General features: G+C 37.7%; 1 protein-coding gene across 2 annotated transcripts in view; it reads left to right on the plus strand.

Annotated features, from left to right (window-relative positions):
* dock8 (dedicator of cytokinesis 8) overlaps window positions 1–17,154 on the plus strand; it is a 108,351-nt gene that overhangs the window by 18,740 nt on the left and 72,457 nt on the right. The window contains exon 2 of one of the 2 annotated variants that reach the window (XM_056463448.1): window positions 11,945–12,050. In XM_056463448.1, coding sequence (XP_056319423.1) covers window positions 11,945–12,050 — 106 coding nt within the window. Of the gene's footprint in view, window positions 1–11,944; window positions 12,051–15,262; window positions 15,310–17,154 lie in introns of those variants that run through there. The other variant, XM_056463449.1, reaches the window with a different exon arrangement.

Genomic DNA, 17,154 nt, shown 5'->3' on the forward strand with positions numbered 1-17,154 from the left:
TCCCCTTAGCAAAGAAACTTTGCAAAGACGTCTGTTTCTTACTTATTTTGCTGCTTGTGGGTTAAATTTGCGCTCTCACATAGATATAAACATTAGATGTCGCCTACCCTGTTGTTGTCTATTGGAAGTATAGCGTCAGTAGAGCCGCCATTTTAGTACAGGGTAGCGCTCTTTTGAAATGAATGCAGGACCAAGCTGCATTCGAGGACTTTGGCCATCCAGAGCCAGAGAAATACACATATACACATATATCTATGATCGGGAGTTTTCCCGGAGGTCAGTATGCAATTTTTTTTAAATTACGAAACTTAGAATTTTACGTCACTCTTCTACATTGATGGATAAGTGATCGCTCAGGCATTCCTGACAAAAAGTTTGTGTTTGTGTGCATGGAAATGTACTATACACCGTCCCTGTTACATTTGATCTTATCTGTGTCCTGAAACACACCCCCTTCTCCTGCTTTCACTTCTCATACTGACGGAGGGAGCGATTCATTTGTGAATGAATCTCCGTTATGAACGACTCCTTCACTAGCCGACAATAATACAAGTTTCCAGCACCGCAGCATATCGTTGTCATATTTATTTTGCTTTGTTTGCTGATTTTATTCAACAAAACTAGCATAGGCTGAGTGTTTAGTGCGAGCTGGTGCTACTTTGCCTTATGGTGAATGCAGTAGGTGACTGTATTATCATCAATAACGTTACCTGTGTAGCACAAAAGTTCATAACATACAAAAACGTAAAAAACAAGATCTTACCTAAGAAATGTTCTGCCTTTGTGCTTTGTTTTCTTTGTTTGCTCGTCACTACACCTGAACACAGCGCTAAAGTCCAGCCTCTTCACGTAGTAACACTGTCTTGACTAGTGCGGATGAATGACACTTGTCCTGGGAGCACTGTACAAATATGGCGGCGCTATTGATGCATGCTCAGGGTCCGTATGTGATATCTAGTGTATATATCTATGGTGCACTCAGGTGACCGAGATGTGAAGCAAGAGAACACAGACATTTTTTTAAATAAAAGATGTTATCAAAATGAAAGGTCAATCAGACTCCAATAATAAATAAAATGAAATGATTAATGATTTCTTGTGCGGCCCAGTACCAATTGATCCACGGACCGGCCCGGTGGTTGAGAACCACTGCTTTAAGGTACATTTATATGGCAGCGGTGCATTAAAAAATTGCATTTAAAAAAATTGTCAAAATAACCCCTATTCACACACTGTAAAAAAAATATTGCTGACTTGACTTTTTTATTGAATCAAATTAGTTTTCAAATTAACTCAACTTAGTCAATCAAACTGACAACAAATATTAAGTTAAACTTTAAATAACAGTTTTGTTGAAACCTGATTAACTTAAAATAAGTGAAAGCAACATCAAAATATTTGTTGTCTTGATTTTTGTCTTTTTTTTTTTACAGTGCATGATGGATACATGTAAACACTGTATTATGCATGCCAGGCCAGTAGATGGCGATGTTGCTTTGCAAGGAAGCATATGGGCTTGTATTTTTAAGTTGTCAGAGTTGTACTCGTTTGTGCTGACAGAACATATTGCATTGTTCTGTAGCAGTAGATCTGAGCATCATAGGCGGAGGGTGAACAAACTCCAGGGTAAGGCTAATATATGCGCTGCCCTTTAATGCATTTAAAAAGATTTGCGACTGACCAAGAAGAGGTTTTAACAAAAGCACCGCCTATCAACAAACATCTATTATATTCAACACACGCATCAAATTATTTTATTAAACTCTCCCACTGATCTACACTACCGGTCAAAAGTTTGGGGTCAGTTTATTTATTTTTTTTATTATTATTAATTTTATTTAAAAATCTAATAAAAATTATTCTGTTCATCAAGGCGGCATTTATTAAATATAAAAAATTGTTAAATACTTATTTATTAAATATTTATTTATTACTTACTGTATGCAGTTTCAAATGAAATTATTACTACTTGTTGCTTTTATTACTATTACCAGTAATAACTTTATTACTCTTAATAAGAGCGATTTCTGAAGGATCGTGTGACTCTGAAGACAGAAGTAAAGCTGAAAATTCATCATCGCGGACACAGCCCTGACTATTCTGCCACCCTAGGCGGCCGCCTATGTCGCCTCTGGACGCGCCGGCCCCGAAAATATGAAATCATTCTCTTTTTCACGAGGCCAATCGAAAACCGAACTTGTAATTCAGCAATAAATATTTGACCTTTAAAATGTAAAACTCCAAACGATTGCCTAAACAAGATTACTACACTATAGGCTTGACTACGTTACAACGAAACTACCAATTTAATGCTGAAAACAAATTAAACCAGAATAATATTTTATCATACCTCTCTCGTAATACTCATTTGTCATTTTATTACTTATGTACTTGACCAGCAAAACAAAATAGTCCGCTGGCCAGCACTTTTGGTTTGGTTTTCAGAGCTGCTGTGAACTCCAGTAATAAACAGCGCTCATCAGTGCAACGTGCTGGGTTGGACAGTTCCATTTTTGTGCGGAGGGGGACTTTAAATTTGATTGACAAACTTACAATAGCTAAAGTGTTGTGTTAATCATCAACATTAAATTACATTCATATTACGCCTTACACCTGTTACATGTTTTCAATGCAGTTTTTTTTCTTTGCTGCAATCTCCGTGGTCTCTGGCCAGGGGGAGGCTAAGCCTTCCCCAGGCTTACACATGCTCTGCCTATGCTGAGCATGATATTATTGTTTTTATACTATAAAATTGTTCTATTGGTTTCTATTGTTTTTATTCTATTGCATTCAAAAGTTTGCATTTTCATTGCAAATGCATGAAAAGCTTGTAGTTGAAAACGGTGTTATGTAAAATGAACTTTAGTTGAACTGACAATCGAACATAGCTGCAATTGTGTCCACTGTTTACAGTGAAGTTTAATGAATAGACATAAATATCTAGTGCATTTGTATGAAGGGTAAATCTTTTGTAGCATCAATGTCTTTACTGTCTTTAAGTTCTTAGAACAGTAGTGATTTTTTTTGTTGCCACAGTAACACTTTAAAATGCTGTTTAAAGCTGCTTCACATTATAAGCTGACCTTTTTAACATGGAACATATTGACTACAAAGTGCATATGATTACAGCAACCCTATTATACATTAAACAATATGTGTAAATGAGTTGAATCAGCTCGTCATTATGAACGGTGACCCAATTTTTAGGGCTTTTGGGAAGCACAATAGCGCTCTGTTGTATCCCGGCCTGGAGAACGGGCTTCCAGCAAGCTCCAAAAAAAACCTCTCTACATCTGAAGCGAATCCGTCTGCTAATATCAATGAATCTTCTGAGCAAAACAGCCATTGTGGAACTAGAAACTGTTGGCTCAGACACTGTGGGAATGTGACTGAAGTGATTTAGGTGTGGAAATGAGATTCGTTGGTTGGTGTTTTGAAGGAGCTGAATTCATTTCTAGGCCAACCAAGGGTACATGTTATAAATTCAAAGTAAATCTAGCTCTGTGTCATTTTTTTTACACTGTACATTTCATTTAATCAGCAATGAGGTGGGGAAATCTGGGACACTGTCTGCCTGATTTATTTATTTTTTTGCTTTGCCTAAAGTGGTTAGAAAGCACACACACACACACACACACACACACACACACACACACACACACACACACACACACACACACACACACACACACTCACACACACACACACACACACACACACAGATTAGGTTTCTGTGAATTGTTAGACTTCTATTGTTTTTATCCTGAGCAAACAATACTTTCTATCCCCAATCCTGCCTTTTACATCAAACCAGTTACTTAAAGATAAATAAATGACTAAAAAACATTTAGTATTTTTAATTATTAGTTTTTTTCATACAATGTCAAAATTTCTGCTTATATCATCAGCTTATACTGTCACTGCCTGCCTGAACTGCTGGAATGTTCCACAGTTTGAAAAATTATGGCTTTTTTCACTCTTTTCTTTATCTATGTTACAGCTAGCTGCTTTGACACAATCCAGATTGTCCCCATAATGTAACCTAAACAAGCACATCCACACATACCCCAACACACACACATATTAGGTTTCTGTGAATTGTTAGACTTTTTTTGTTTTATCCTAACCAAACAATATTTTCTATACGTAAACCCAAAAACCCAACCCTACCGCTTAAACTTCCTCTTACAGAAAACCTGTTTGCATTTTTGCACTTTCAGATAAACGTCATTTATTATGTCTACAGTATATATTTTTCCATACATTGTCAGAAATCTCAGGTTTAACTATCATTGTGGGGACCAAATGTCCCTATTATGTAGCTTAAACCAGTACATACACACACAGATATCAGGTTTCTGTTAATTGTTAGACTTCTTTTATTTTATACTGATTAAACAACATTTTCTATCCCCAAACCCAACCCTACCAAACCTGCCTCTTGCAGAAAACCTGTTTGCAATTTTACATTTAAATGGAACCTATGATGAAAATCCTAATTTGGAAGCTGTTTGGACAGAACTGTGTGTAGGTACAGTGTGTCCACAGTAATATTGTGGTGATATAAATACAATAAGTCTCCTTTTGACATTAAAATAAGATCCAAATTCAACCCCATTTTGAGGCCCACTGCAACGTGATGTAGGAGTGTGGTTTTCCCCGCACACCGAATTGATTGACACCCGTGTATGATCATATCCACAAGACAGGACGTGCGGAAAGCAACCGGGATTAAAAGGTCTGTTCAGCTCTTTGTGATCATCAGCACCTCAAGAATGAGTTTTACAAGTTTAAAACGATTTTAAATCAGTGCATTTTTGTAATAAAGACAGTAAAATCGCTACATAATTCATCACCACTGCCACATGTCAGTACAATTATAAAAAAAGACGCTTCAATCCTGGTTTGTGGATTTAAATCAGGTTTGTTTTGTATATTAACTAGTGGTGGGTCGTTATCGGCGTTAACTTGCTGCGTTAGAACGTACTGTCACTGTGCTGCTTATCTTCGTGAGACACAGTAGGTGAAGGCTACACCCATCATAGCGATCTCTATGACTCTGACACGTATGTAGGTATGATGGGCGGGGAGAACCAGCTCATTTTCATTAAAGGCACAGGCTGCAAAAACAGCTACCATGTCCTAACAGCTCAAATTTTCCAGATTTATAAAGGTATAATAAATAATCTGATGGGTATTTTGAGCTGAAACTTTACAGATACATTCTAGAGACACAAAAGACACATCTTAAATCTTAAAAAAGGGGGAAAATAGGTTAAAGATAAACATCAAATAGTATTTTTCTGACGCAATGTCAAAAAGCTAAGGTTTTGCTATCATTGTGGGGACCAAATCTCTCAACAAACAAGTAAACCCCCCCCCACACACACACTCATCATTGGACCCTATCTAATGTTCAGGGAACATGAGTGTCTGAACAATTCTATGCCTCATTAGTGAATTTCAGAGCAGGCTTCTCAGAAGCTGATTGCTGCGTGTTACAGAAGAGTTTGTTGTTGTCCTCATCTCACTGCCAGAAGTGTACAATTGAGTCTTTCATATCACACTGTACTTTGTCAATATTTGAAGAAATAAAACATGTTAGCAGCATGATCTGTGTATAAACCTTTCCTCTAGCAAACTGTAACCAAAGAAGTCATGAAAAAGCTTTTAGAAAATGTACCCTGATGGTTAAGAAGCTGGGATGATAATGCAAATGTTGTGGGTTCAAATCTAGTAGCTTATTGATATGAATCTTTGAAGTTCTTGATGACCAAGCGAGGTGGCTGTTGTCTGATATATACTCACCGGCCACTTTATTAGGTATACCTGTCCAACTGCTCGTAAACGCAAATTTCTAATCAGTCACATGGCAGCAACTCTATGCATTTTTAGGCATGTAGACATGGTCAAGACGATTTGCTGCAGTTTAAACCAAGCATCAGAATGGGAAAGAAAGGTGATTTAAGTGACTTTGATGGTTGTTGGTGCCTTAGTATTTCAGAAACTGCTGATCTACTGGGATTTTCATGCACAACCATCTCTAGGGTTTACAGAGAACGATCCGAAAAATTGAAAATATGCAGTGAGCGGCAATTCTGTGGGCGCAAATGCCTTATTGATACCAGACGTCAGAGGAGAATGACCAGACTGATTTGAGCTGATAGAAAGGGAACAGTAACTCAAATAACCACTGGTTACATCTGAGGTATGCAGAAGAGCATCTCTGAACATGGAACATGAACATTGCATCATCTGATGGGCTACAGCAGCAGAAGACCACACGGGGTGGCACTCCTGTTAGCTAAGAACAGGAAACTGAGGCTACAATTCACACAGGCTCACCAAAATTGGACAATAGAAGAATGGAAAAATGTTGCCTGGTCTGATGAGTCTCAATTTATGCTGCAACATTCGTATGGTAGGGTCAGAATTTGGCGTCAACAACATGAAAGCATGAATCCATCCTGCCTTGTATCAACAGTTCAGCCTGGTGGTGGTGGTGTAATGATGTGGGGGATATTTTCTTGGCACACTTAAGGCCCATAAGTACCAATTGAGCATCGTGTCCATGCCACAGTCTACCTGAGTATTGTTGCTGACCATGTCCATCACTTTATGACCACAGTGTACCCATCTTCTGATGGCTACTTCCAGCAGGATAACGTGCCATGTTATAAAGCTCAAATCATCTCAGACTGGTTTCTTGAACATGACAATGAGTTCACTGTACTCAAATGGCCTCCACAGTCACCAGAGCTCAATCTAATAGAGCACCTTTGGGATGTGGTGAAACAGGAGATTTGCATCATGGATGTGCAGCCGACAAATCTGCAGAAACTGCGTGATACTATCATATGATTATGGACCAAAATCTCCAAAATGGACCAAAATGATGAATATTACCTTGTTTAATATATGCCACAATGGATTAAGGCAGTTCTAAAGGCTAAAGTGGGTCCAACCCTGTACTAGTAAGGAGTTCCTAAAAAACGTGTACGTAATAAAGTGGCCGGCGAGTGTATGTCAAATATAAGCTGATTCAGATCGATACAATTTCTTTAAAACACAGTATTAGTAATTTTAGGTATTAAGATTAGCTTTGCAAATTGAAGCTGTTTTCAAATATTAGCGATTTCATTCTCCAAAATGTTGATGTGTAAATGAACAGCAAAAATGCATGAAAAGTGTTGTATTTTTATGTAAAAACTGTGTCGTGTAAACAAAGCCAAATGGCCAGTGGGGATTAAAATCATGTGCAAGACTTTATTAATCTGGCTCATTTAACTACGTTGAACGAGGTATGCCTGATGATATTTTTTCATGGTGGGCTATCTGAACCACTATATTCACAGATGCCATTAAATGATCCTCACTGCACAATAAAGAACTATATTGACCTAGGACTACAAATGAGTGGGTCCCCCTTCACCGTAGGCGAAGTAGAGGAAACTCCTAAATGTTTTTTGGGGGGGGACAGTGTACAGCAAGACCAGAAGACAACAGGGCTCGCTGTACACCCCACTGAAACATTAATGCTGGCATCACCATCTCTGCAGTCTACGGTACATCCTCCAGCTCACAAGATGGCCGCTTCCAGTCCTCCAGCTCACAAGATGGCCGCTTCAAGTTTTCTGGCTCACAAGATGGCTTCCTGTTCCGAGTCTGTTCCTGCCTTTGTTCCTGCCATAGTTCCAGTTCAAATTCCTGAAAGACCATCGCCAGAGCCATTACTGCCAGTGCCACTGCCTAAGCCACTGCCGCCGGAGCTGCCAGAACCGCTGCCAGAGCCACTGCCACTAGTTCTGCCAGATTCTCCAAAGCTGCCAGATCCTCAGTCACTGCCAGAGCTGCCAAATCCTCCAGAGCTGCCAGATCCTTCAGAGCTGCCAGATCCTCAGTCACCACTAGAGCTGCCAGAGCCGCTGCCAGAGCCACTGCCGCCACCAGAGCTGCCAGAGCCACTGCCGCCAGTACTGCCAGAGCTGCCAGATCCTCAGTCATTTCCAGAGCTGCCAGATCCTCCAAAGCTGCCAGATCCTCAGTCACTGCCAGAGCTGCCAAATCCTCCAGAGCTGCCAGATTCTCAGTCACCGCCAGAGCCGCTGCCAGAGCCACTGCCGCCAGTACTGCCAGAGCTGCTGCCACTGCCTGAGCTTTCTGAATGGCTGCCGCCGCCTGAGCTTCCTGAATGGCTGCCGCCACCTGAGTTTCCTGCTTGGCCGCCGCCGCCTGAGCTTCCTGACTGATCGTCGCCGCCACCACCTGCGCTTCCTGACTAGTCGTCGCCGCCGCCACCTGCGCTTCCTGAATGGCCGCCGCCTGCACTTCGTGAATGGCTGCCTGAGCTTCCTGAATGGTCGCCGCCTGAGCTTCCTGAATGGCCGCTGCCTGAGCTTCCCGAATGGCGGGCGCCAGATCCCTTTGAGTCCCATGAATGGCCAGAACCGCAGTCTGAGTTTCACGAATGGCTGCCAAGGCCGCAGGACTTCACAGAGCTGTCAAAGCCGTGTGATCCACCAGGTTCATATGAACCGCCGATGTCTGCTGAAAGTAAGGCTCCAGGCTCTCTACATCTACATACTCCAGGGTCTCTACAGCTCTATGCTCCAGGGCCTCTACAGCTCCATGCTCCAGGCCCTCCAGAGCTCCACTCTCCAGGTCCTCCGCAGCTCCACGCCCCAGGCCCTCCGCAGCTCCACGCCCCAGGCCCTCCGCAGCTCCACGCCCCAGGCCCTCCGCAGCCCCTTGCTTCAGGTACGCCTCCACTGCATGGTCCTGGCCCTCCATCCCTCCCCCTCTTCCGCCTCCGCTCCACCTCCCGCCTGATCAGTATAAAGGTGCGGTCACACTTGACTTTTCCTTCCATAGACTTCCATTCATACGCACGCAAATGCGTCAGACCGGAAACGCGGGGTCATGCGTCAAGTTTCGCAGGTTGCTGCGGTGCAAAGTTCAAGCTTGGTGAACTCTAACCTGCGAAATCGCATCACTTGACTGCGTGAGACCAATGGAGGATCAAAACAGGACCTCTCTGGACAGAAATTTAAAACATGGAGCAAACGCTGGCTTTTTTTAATGTCTAATCATCTTGTTTAATCCCGCCCCTTTTCGCAGCGCCGCACGACAGAATTTCGCACACACAAAGCCCGGTGTGACCGTAGCTTTAGGAGTGTCTGGAAGCCACTCCTTAGAGGGGGGGCTCTGTCATAAGCACTCACTTTCACAATAACCTATGGCATTAAGCTGCAGCATGTATGTGGCCATTGTTTTCTGGATTCTTTGATGAACAGAAAGTTAGAAAGCGAATAGACCGATGGCCAAAAATAACAATGGCGGACTGCAGGACAGTGGTGTTTCCTCACAAAGTGATGTCGCCATCTAGTGGCCTGGCATGCAAGATACAGTCTTTTTACATGTTTTCACAGATTAATGTGAAGAGGAAATATTTTCACATTTTTTCTGTTTTAGTACATTATTGTACTAAATATGTCAAAATATTGTTTAGTTTGATTTGTTATATTTCTTTTATAATAATTAGTAAAATTTATGTGCAATCTCCAATTTTTTTTCTTCTATATGTTTTTGCTGTGTGTGTGTAGCTGAAACATTATACATCGCGCTATGATAAGATCATGTGTTCAGTATTGAGACAATGTTTGAAACAATGGTAATGTATACCATGCAAAGTCATTAATCTGTGGCTGAAACAGTTTTCAACAGAGAACAGAAAATGTACGTTGACAGTTGATTTAATAGACAGGTTTGTTGGCAGACTTTGGATCAAAGTACTTTATATAAATTCTACAAACAGACAGTCAATAGCATATGGAAACAAAAGTCAGACAATTCATTAGCCTTGGTGACATATTAAAGCCTAACAAAATTACGGCGGCGCTGTGGCTCAGTGGTTAGCACTGTCACATCACAGTAAGACGGTCGCTGGTTTGAGTCCCGGCTGGGTCAGTTGGCATTTCTGTGTGGAGTTTGCATGGGTTTCCTCCGGGTGCTCCAGTTTCCCCCACAGTCCAAAGACATGCAGTATAAGTGAATACGATAAACTAAACTGTCCGTAGTGTATGTGTGAATGTGAATGAGTGTGTATGGGTGTTTCCCAGTACTAGGTTGCAGCTAGAAGTGCATCCGCTGTGTAAAGCATATGCTGGAATAGTTGGCGGTTCGTTCTGCTGTGACAACCTCTGATAAATCTGAGACTAAGCCAAAGGAAAACGAATGAATAAAAACAAAATTAGACTTCATAAGACTTTATCATATCATCAGAAACCAATGGTATTAATTTAGCTTAACTACACAGCTCTCTGGAATGCTTTATTCTGACTGGTAATTCACTCCATTCTCAGGTATGTTATTCTTAATTAGCGGCTCTCTGGAATACTTGATTCTTATTGGTCAGTCACAACATTCCAAGATACAGTATGCTATTCCCAGATAACAACTGCTGAAACTTATAATAACACAGGCTCATCCAGGTATTTCAAATGATCTTGACCATCATTGAATACGTTTACATCCATATTTATATTCTTGTCTGTCATTAAACTGTTTTTGAGTGTTTGGCACCATCTTGTGACTAAATAATATGTAAGTTATCAAACGCACCATTCAGCCATTTTTGTTTCTGTCTGCTATGCATTTATTTAAAGTGATAAACTATTATGGCTCAGAAAAATGTTATGTGTCTAATTTTTATGTTTTGTGGCAAGTAGCTGTGTAATAAGCAGGATTTACGTTTAAATTTTGAAAGCTCAGATCAATGTTTTGTGTTTTTGGTCATTCTAAATTGCAAACTTCTGTGGCAAGTAGTCTCAACTGGTTGTTTCTGCAGAATAAAGCAGGTTTAAAAGCAGACTGATGTGAATCTGAGAAGAACAACTGGCTAGATGTACATTATGACTTACTTCTTTGTAAAGGTTTTTTGCTTTTTCTGCTGAGAATTTTGGTGAAAATCTGTGGATTTCTGCAGAGTATCATAACTAAAACCTTAATATGTCAAATAAAAAATAATATCTTTTTACCTTTTATTTAATATTTAAAATGCAAATCCAATTAGATCCACTTTATTTGGTAAACAAAGCAAGTCCATCACATAATATATCTACTAAAAGACAGAAAATATTACTGTACAAACTGCATTGTACATAAATCAGATGAACATTTTCATATTAGTCAATAATATTACTGTAATTAATAAAAAAACTGAATAAATATAGATTTACACACATTTACTCAAGTAAATAAACAAAAATAATGATGGGCTAAAAATCTGGGGAAAATCTGCGGGATTCTGCGCGCGCAGATTCTGTGTGGGCCTACTAATAAGCCATTGATTTACATTTCTTTTTATCCAACTTGCTACTTTTAGACATGTAGATCTTGGATGACCTGAGGGCTGTAAAGTCTTATTTTTGAGTGTACTCTCCCTTTAAAGTAGCCATAAAATCTAAGTTCTTGTTTTGAATTATGTATCTGTGTGCACTTCGTTATTTTGTAAAAATTAATTTGCCCTCATAATCTTTTATCAAATACAATAACTTCCACGCCCCCTCAAAATGACTTTTCTTCACTTCTGGTCACATGGAATGCCTTTAGGGCGGGGCTATCAGTGTGTGTGTCTTGTTTTTGCCATGCTTTTGTCCATTCATCAATCTCCCTTCACTTTGTAAGCAATGTCCATCTTTAAACGATCCAATTAGTTCTTAATGGATGAAATCATACACTTCAAGCAAGGCATTTCAGATTGGTAAAACATGTGATTAATGATTAATGAAGTAGTTGATGTCAGTGTGTGTAAATTTGCGTCACACTCTCACATCCAAACCTGGTGCCGGTACAAAATCTCTCTGGAGGATAATCCTGTTGCACCTGTCTGTTATCTGTTCCTCTTTACACTCTTCATCCTTGTCTCCTCTCTCTTTCATCTCAGACACTCATCGGCAGAGATCCGGAGACACTTCAGTGGGGTCAGCCATGGTTCCCTGCCGCACCACCGGCACAGTTACAACGCTTCTGGCTCTTTCTGCTTCAACGTAGTGAGTGATGCACTTTTACTAATAGATACTTCTATAGATTCCTGTGAGTAACATTACTGAGACAAATCAATTCTGCACGTCCCAGCTGGTCAGTTGTGGATTATGCTTAGATGTGTGTCTGTTTGCTTGGATATGTGGTTTACAAGGACATGTGTACAGTATAATGTGTTCATATGGGTTTCAAAATCATCTTTTTAAAGTCATTTTTTTTGTCAGGGTTTTGTTTAGAGTTAGGCAATATACATAATATACAGTTTGTACATTATGAAAGTCTCTTTGTCTGTGGAGAAAATCCATGGCCCTGTAAACCATATATCGTCACCTTGGAATTATAAGATATTTGTTTGTATTCTGAACGATTTTGAGATATTGAACTTCAAAGTTTTTGCATTCCATAGCAAACAGTACGTGTGTAACATTTGTTTTTTAAATAAAAAGTCTTAAAATGTAAACAAATAAAAAAACATCCCATAATGTAAATAAGTTGTCATTTAATAAGAATATGTCAATAACTCAATTTTGACAAAAATGTCAGATAGAACCTTATAATCCTAAGGTGACAATATATAGGAAAGTGTGTGTAATTTGTCTGATGTCATGGCCTCAATTTTTTTTAAAAAGTATAAAGGTTTATATGTTTATATATTTGTTTATATTTTTACATTTTCACACCTCTCTGAATTACTTGTTTCAGACAATTAGCAAAATAGCAAAAATAAAAATAGTCTTTTTTTTAAATTGAGCTTTATACATCTATAAATTGTATACAATAATTATACATAAATAAATAAGCTTTCCATTAATGGCTTGTTGGGATTGTATAGTATTTGGCTACTATTTAGCTATTATACTACTTCAACTATTTGAAAATATAGAATTTGGTGGATTAAAAAAATCTAAATATTGAGAAAATCGCCTTTAAAATTAAGTACTTAGCAATGCACATTACTAAACAAAAATGTACAGTAGGAAATTAACATTTTTAATATAAATATTTAATACTTTTCTAGATTTTAATTAATATATATTTTTTTGCATAAAAGAAAAATACATATTTTTTACTCATGCAATGTGTTTTTTTTTAATATTATAGTGCATCATAAGACCAGGGTCACAAATTAGAAACACTTTCTATATACATTTTATTTGTATATATATATATATATATATATATATATATATATATATATATATATATATATATATATATATATATATATATATATATATATATATATAAATATATATATATATATATATATAAATATATATATATATATATATATATATATATATATATATATATATATATATATATATATATATATATATATATATATATATATGTACATATATACACACTTTCTACATATATATATATATATATATTTATCATATATTTAAGAGGTGACGTGGTGGCACAGGTAGTGCTGTCGCCTCACGGCAAGAAGGTCGCTGGTTCGAGCCTCGACTGGGTCATTTGACATGTCTGTGTAAAGTTTGCATGTTCTCCCCGCGTTTGCGTGGGTTTCCTCCGGGTGCTCTGGCTTCCCCCACAGTCCAATGACATGTGATATACGTGAATAAATGGGTAATATAAGCTAAAATTGGCCGTAGTGTATGAGTGTGAATGAGTGTGTATGAGTGTTTCCCAGTGATGGGTTGCAGCTGTAAGGGCATCCACTGGGTAAAACATGTGCTGGATAAGTTGATGGTTCATTTCACTGTGGCAACCCTAGATTAATAAAGGAACTAAGCCGAAAAGAAAATGAATGAATGAATATATTTAAGAATTTTTTCAATTTTTGTATTTTATTTTCATTTGTATTAGTTTTGTATTATTGCAATTTTATATTTATATTTATTAGAATAAACATATAATTTTCATTCATTCTATTTTTTTTCGGCTTAGTCCCTTTATTAATCTGGGGTCACCACAGCGGAATGAACCGCCAACTTATCCAACATATGTTTTACACAGGGGATGCCCTTCCAGCCACAACCCATCACTGGAAAAACCCATACAAACTCATTCACACACATACACTATGGACAATTTAGCTTACCCAATTCACCCATACCTCATGTTTTGGACTGTGGGGGAAACCGGAGCACCCGGAGGAATGCAAACTCCACACAGAAATGCCAACTGACCCAGTCGAGGCTCGAACCAGCGACCTTCTTGCTGTGAAGTGATTGTGGTAACCACTGCACCACCATGCTGCCCTAACATATAATTTTATAGTTATTTATTATTAGATATTTTAGTACACTTATTGAACTATACAAATACCAAAATAAAAAAATCCTTCTCTAAGAACATTAGAAATGCCTGCGCTTCCTCTATGCTGAAAATGGGTTAGAGCCCAGACCACTGCAGCTGGTGCCTTTCAGCTTACACACACACACACACACACACACACACACACACACACACACACACACACACACACACACACACACACACACACACACACACACATACGCACGCACAAACATACATACATCTGTAATATCCATGGATTTTAAAAGCTGTTGACTTCATAGAAACATAATCTTCCCGATGCGTATTTCCATTATTCACAACAGACTGCAGTGCAAGTTAAAAAATGCTATTATAATGCTAAAAATAATAATAATAATTTTCTTGGGATTAAACAGCATGTTATTTTTAAACTGTAGGCTATGTCATAAAACAGTATGCGATATTTTATCTTTGGTGATATTTGGATTTTCGATGATTTATACATTATATCACCCTGACAAACTCTTGAACTTCGACTCAAACTTGAATTATTCACAATATCACTTATTGAATTATTATTTACATGAATTATTGTAAAAAAAAATCATCGTTTTGTTTACAAATGACAATGACACAATAGTTATTTGTTAGATTAGTATTTTATTATGGCCTAATATTAACATTTTACCTATTTATTCATCTCTTGCTACTGTAAACAGAATATTAGCTCTTAAAATGTTGACAATATTCCTAAAGTTGAAAGCAGGGCTTTGTCATTGAGCCATAATTTGATTTCAACACTTTTCGACTTGACATGTGCCCCTGCTATATTTCACCATAGCTAGTAAGGGAAGTGGTAGTGATGTCACATCCTGCTTTTGGAAGCCCCAAAACATACAGTGCTTCATGTGGCTAAAACCTATTAAGGAAGAGTTGTGCAGAAACAAGTTGTTTTTATTTCCGGGCAACGCCATCTTGTCGGTTCCACAGTAATTCGTTCGCAAGAAGCAGTTGGTGAGTTTTTTTGCTTTGCTTTTTTGATTCATCTCAGATCCACTTGTTGTTGGTAGTCTTCAGTTGATAGATGCAGAAATGAAACTCCAAGCTAAATTTACAAAATGCATGCAGGGTGCATCGGTTATATTAAGCTTGTAGTTGAATAAACCCCAGGAAATGTTTTTGTGGTTTCCTCTATGTATCATACACACACAGTCAGGCCTCAGGATGAGAAACTTACGTTTAAACCAGTGTATAGAAACGATGCAGATAATATTAATGATACAGTCAGAATTGTATTTTGATTTGGTTTACCTTTGGGGTAAGATGATCTACAGAAATAACACCTTCACCCATAGACTATATTTTTAGTGTTCGTCAAAAATTCGTTTTCTTCTGCTCCTGTCGTTTGCTGATAATTTATATGATATACACAAACCCCAGATAAAAAGCTATAGTATTTGAGGTTTGTATAGTTATTATTTGGGTAGTCCATGAAATAAAATGCAATTAGACTTGTGACTGATTTACATCTTATTGCAGCTTTGCTTGTACTGTTGGGGCTTAATTTTTCAATACTGCTTCCTTTCTTACCATTTCTTACTAACACATGCAACTTTATCTTGCAATGTGATTTTATTCCTTGTAATTGGAATTTTCTTTACTATTGTGACTGCTTCTCAAAGTTATTATTATTCTTTTTTGCAATGTTGCAACTTCTTTATTTTCTTTTATTTCTACTATCGGTTATTTTTAAATTCTATTCTATTCTCATTTCTGGGCTTATTTCTCATTTTTACGTTGTTAATTGTTTAATGTTGTGAGTTTAATTTGTTTTGACTGCAGTTATATTTCATTGCAGTTATGTATTTCTCACGATTGCGACTGATATCTTCCGCATTTTTTTTGTCATTTTCACCGTATTGTGAATTTTACACAATTAAATCACTCATGATTGTAGCTCTATTTCTCACTAATGCAACTTTAGATCTCTGAGATATCAATCTGTTTCTCCCAATTGCTTTTTTACCACAGTATTTTTCACTAGTATGGCTATTTGTAAGAATTGAAACCTTTTTCACAATATTATGCAACTTTGTTTCTCACAAGTGAGCAATGGTCATCTGTCAGCAGGCATGCGCCGGTATACGATTCTGACGGTGTGATAATTTTGGATAAAAATATCTTTCGAGGTATTGTGATTACTGCTCTAAAATATATTATTCTTTTAAAATGTTTGTGTAAAAACAACAACTTTTTTCCTTTGAACACAATATGTTTTATTTCGAGAAACATTTTAAATATTTTGGAGCAGTAAACATGTCAGGCTAATTCAAATGAGTCACAGATTTCTTTACAGTTTAAAACAGCTTCTTTGGATATCTTTTCTGCGGAAGACATGGTTGTTCTAAAAAACAAACAAACAAACAAAAAAAGGAAATCAAATCTTACACATATCTTAGGAATGGTATAGCAGAAAATTTTGGCGGTTTTAAAACCTTGACATTATACCAAACTACGGTACACCTTGACAATGGTTATTGTCCCATGCCTATCTCTCAGTGGCCAAAACTAACTCTGCCTAAAAATCAAGGGGCAACACATTAGGAAATTTTTTTATTTATATTTTTTATATTTATAAATTTTATATTTAAAGAGAGCTTATTTTGCTTGGGCACTAGAGAGTTTGAAAACCATTGTCTTAAGAGCCTTGAGTAAATTGTTGTAAAATGAATAATAATGCGATAAGCCAAATGTGAAAATATTGTACTAGGTCATTTATTTCATATTTAATATAGAAGATATGATGATGTCATTTCCGGCTAAGATGGAGAGTTGTGTCATGGAAGATGGAAGCAGAAC

The sequence above is a fragment of the Danio aesculapii genome, chromosome 8 (genome assembly GCF_903798145.1).
Source record: "Danio aesculapii chromosome 8, fDanAes4.1, whole genome shotgun sequence".
Classification (NCBI taxonomy): domain Eukaryota; kingdom Metazoa; phylum Chordata; class Actinopteri; order Cypriniformes; family Danionidae; genus Danio; species Danio aesculapii.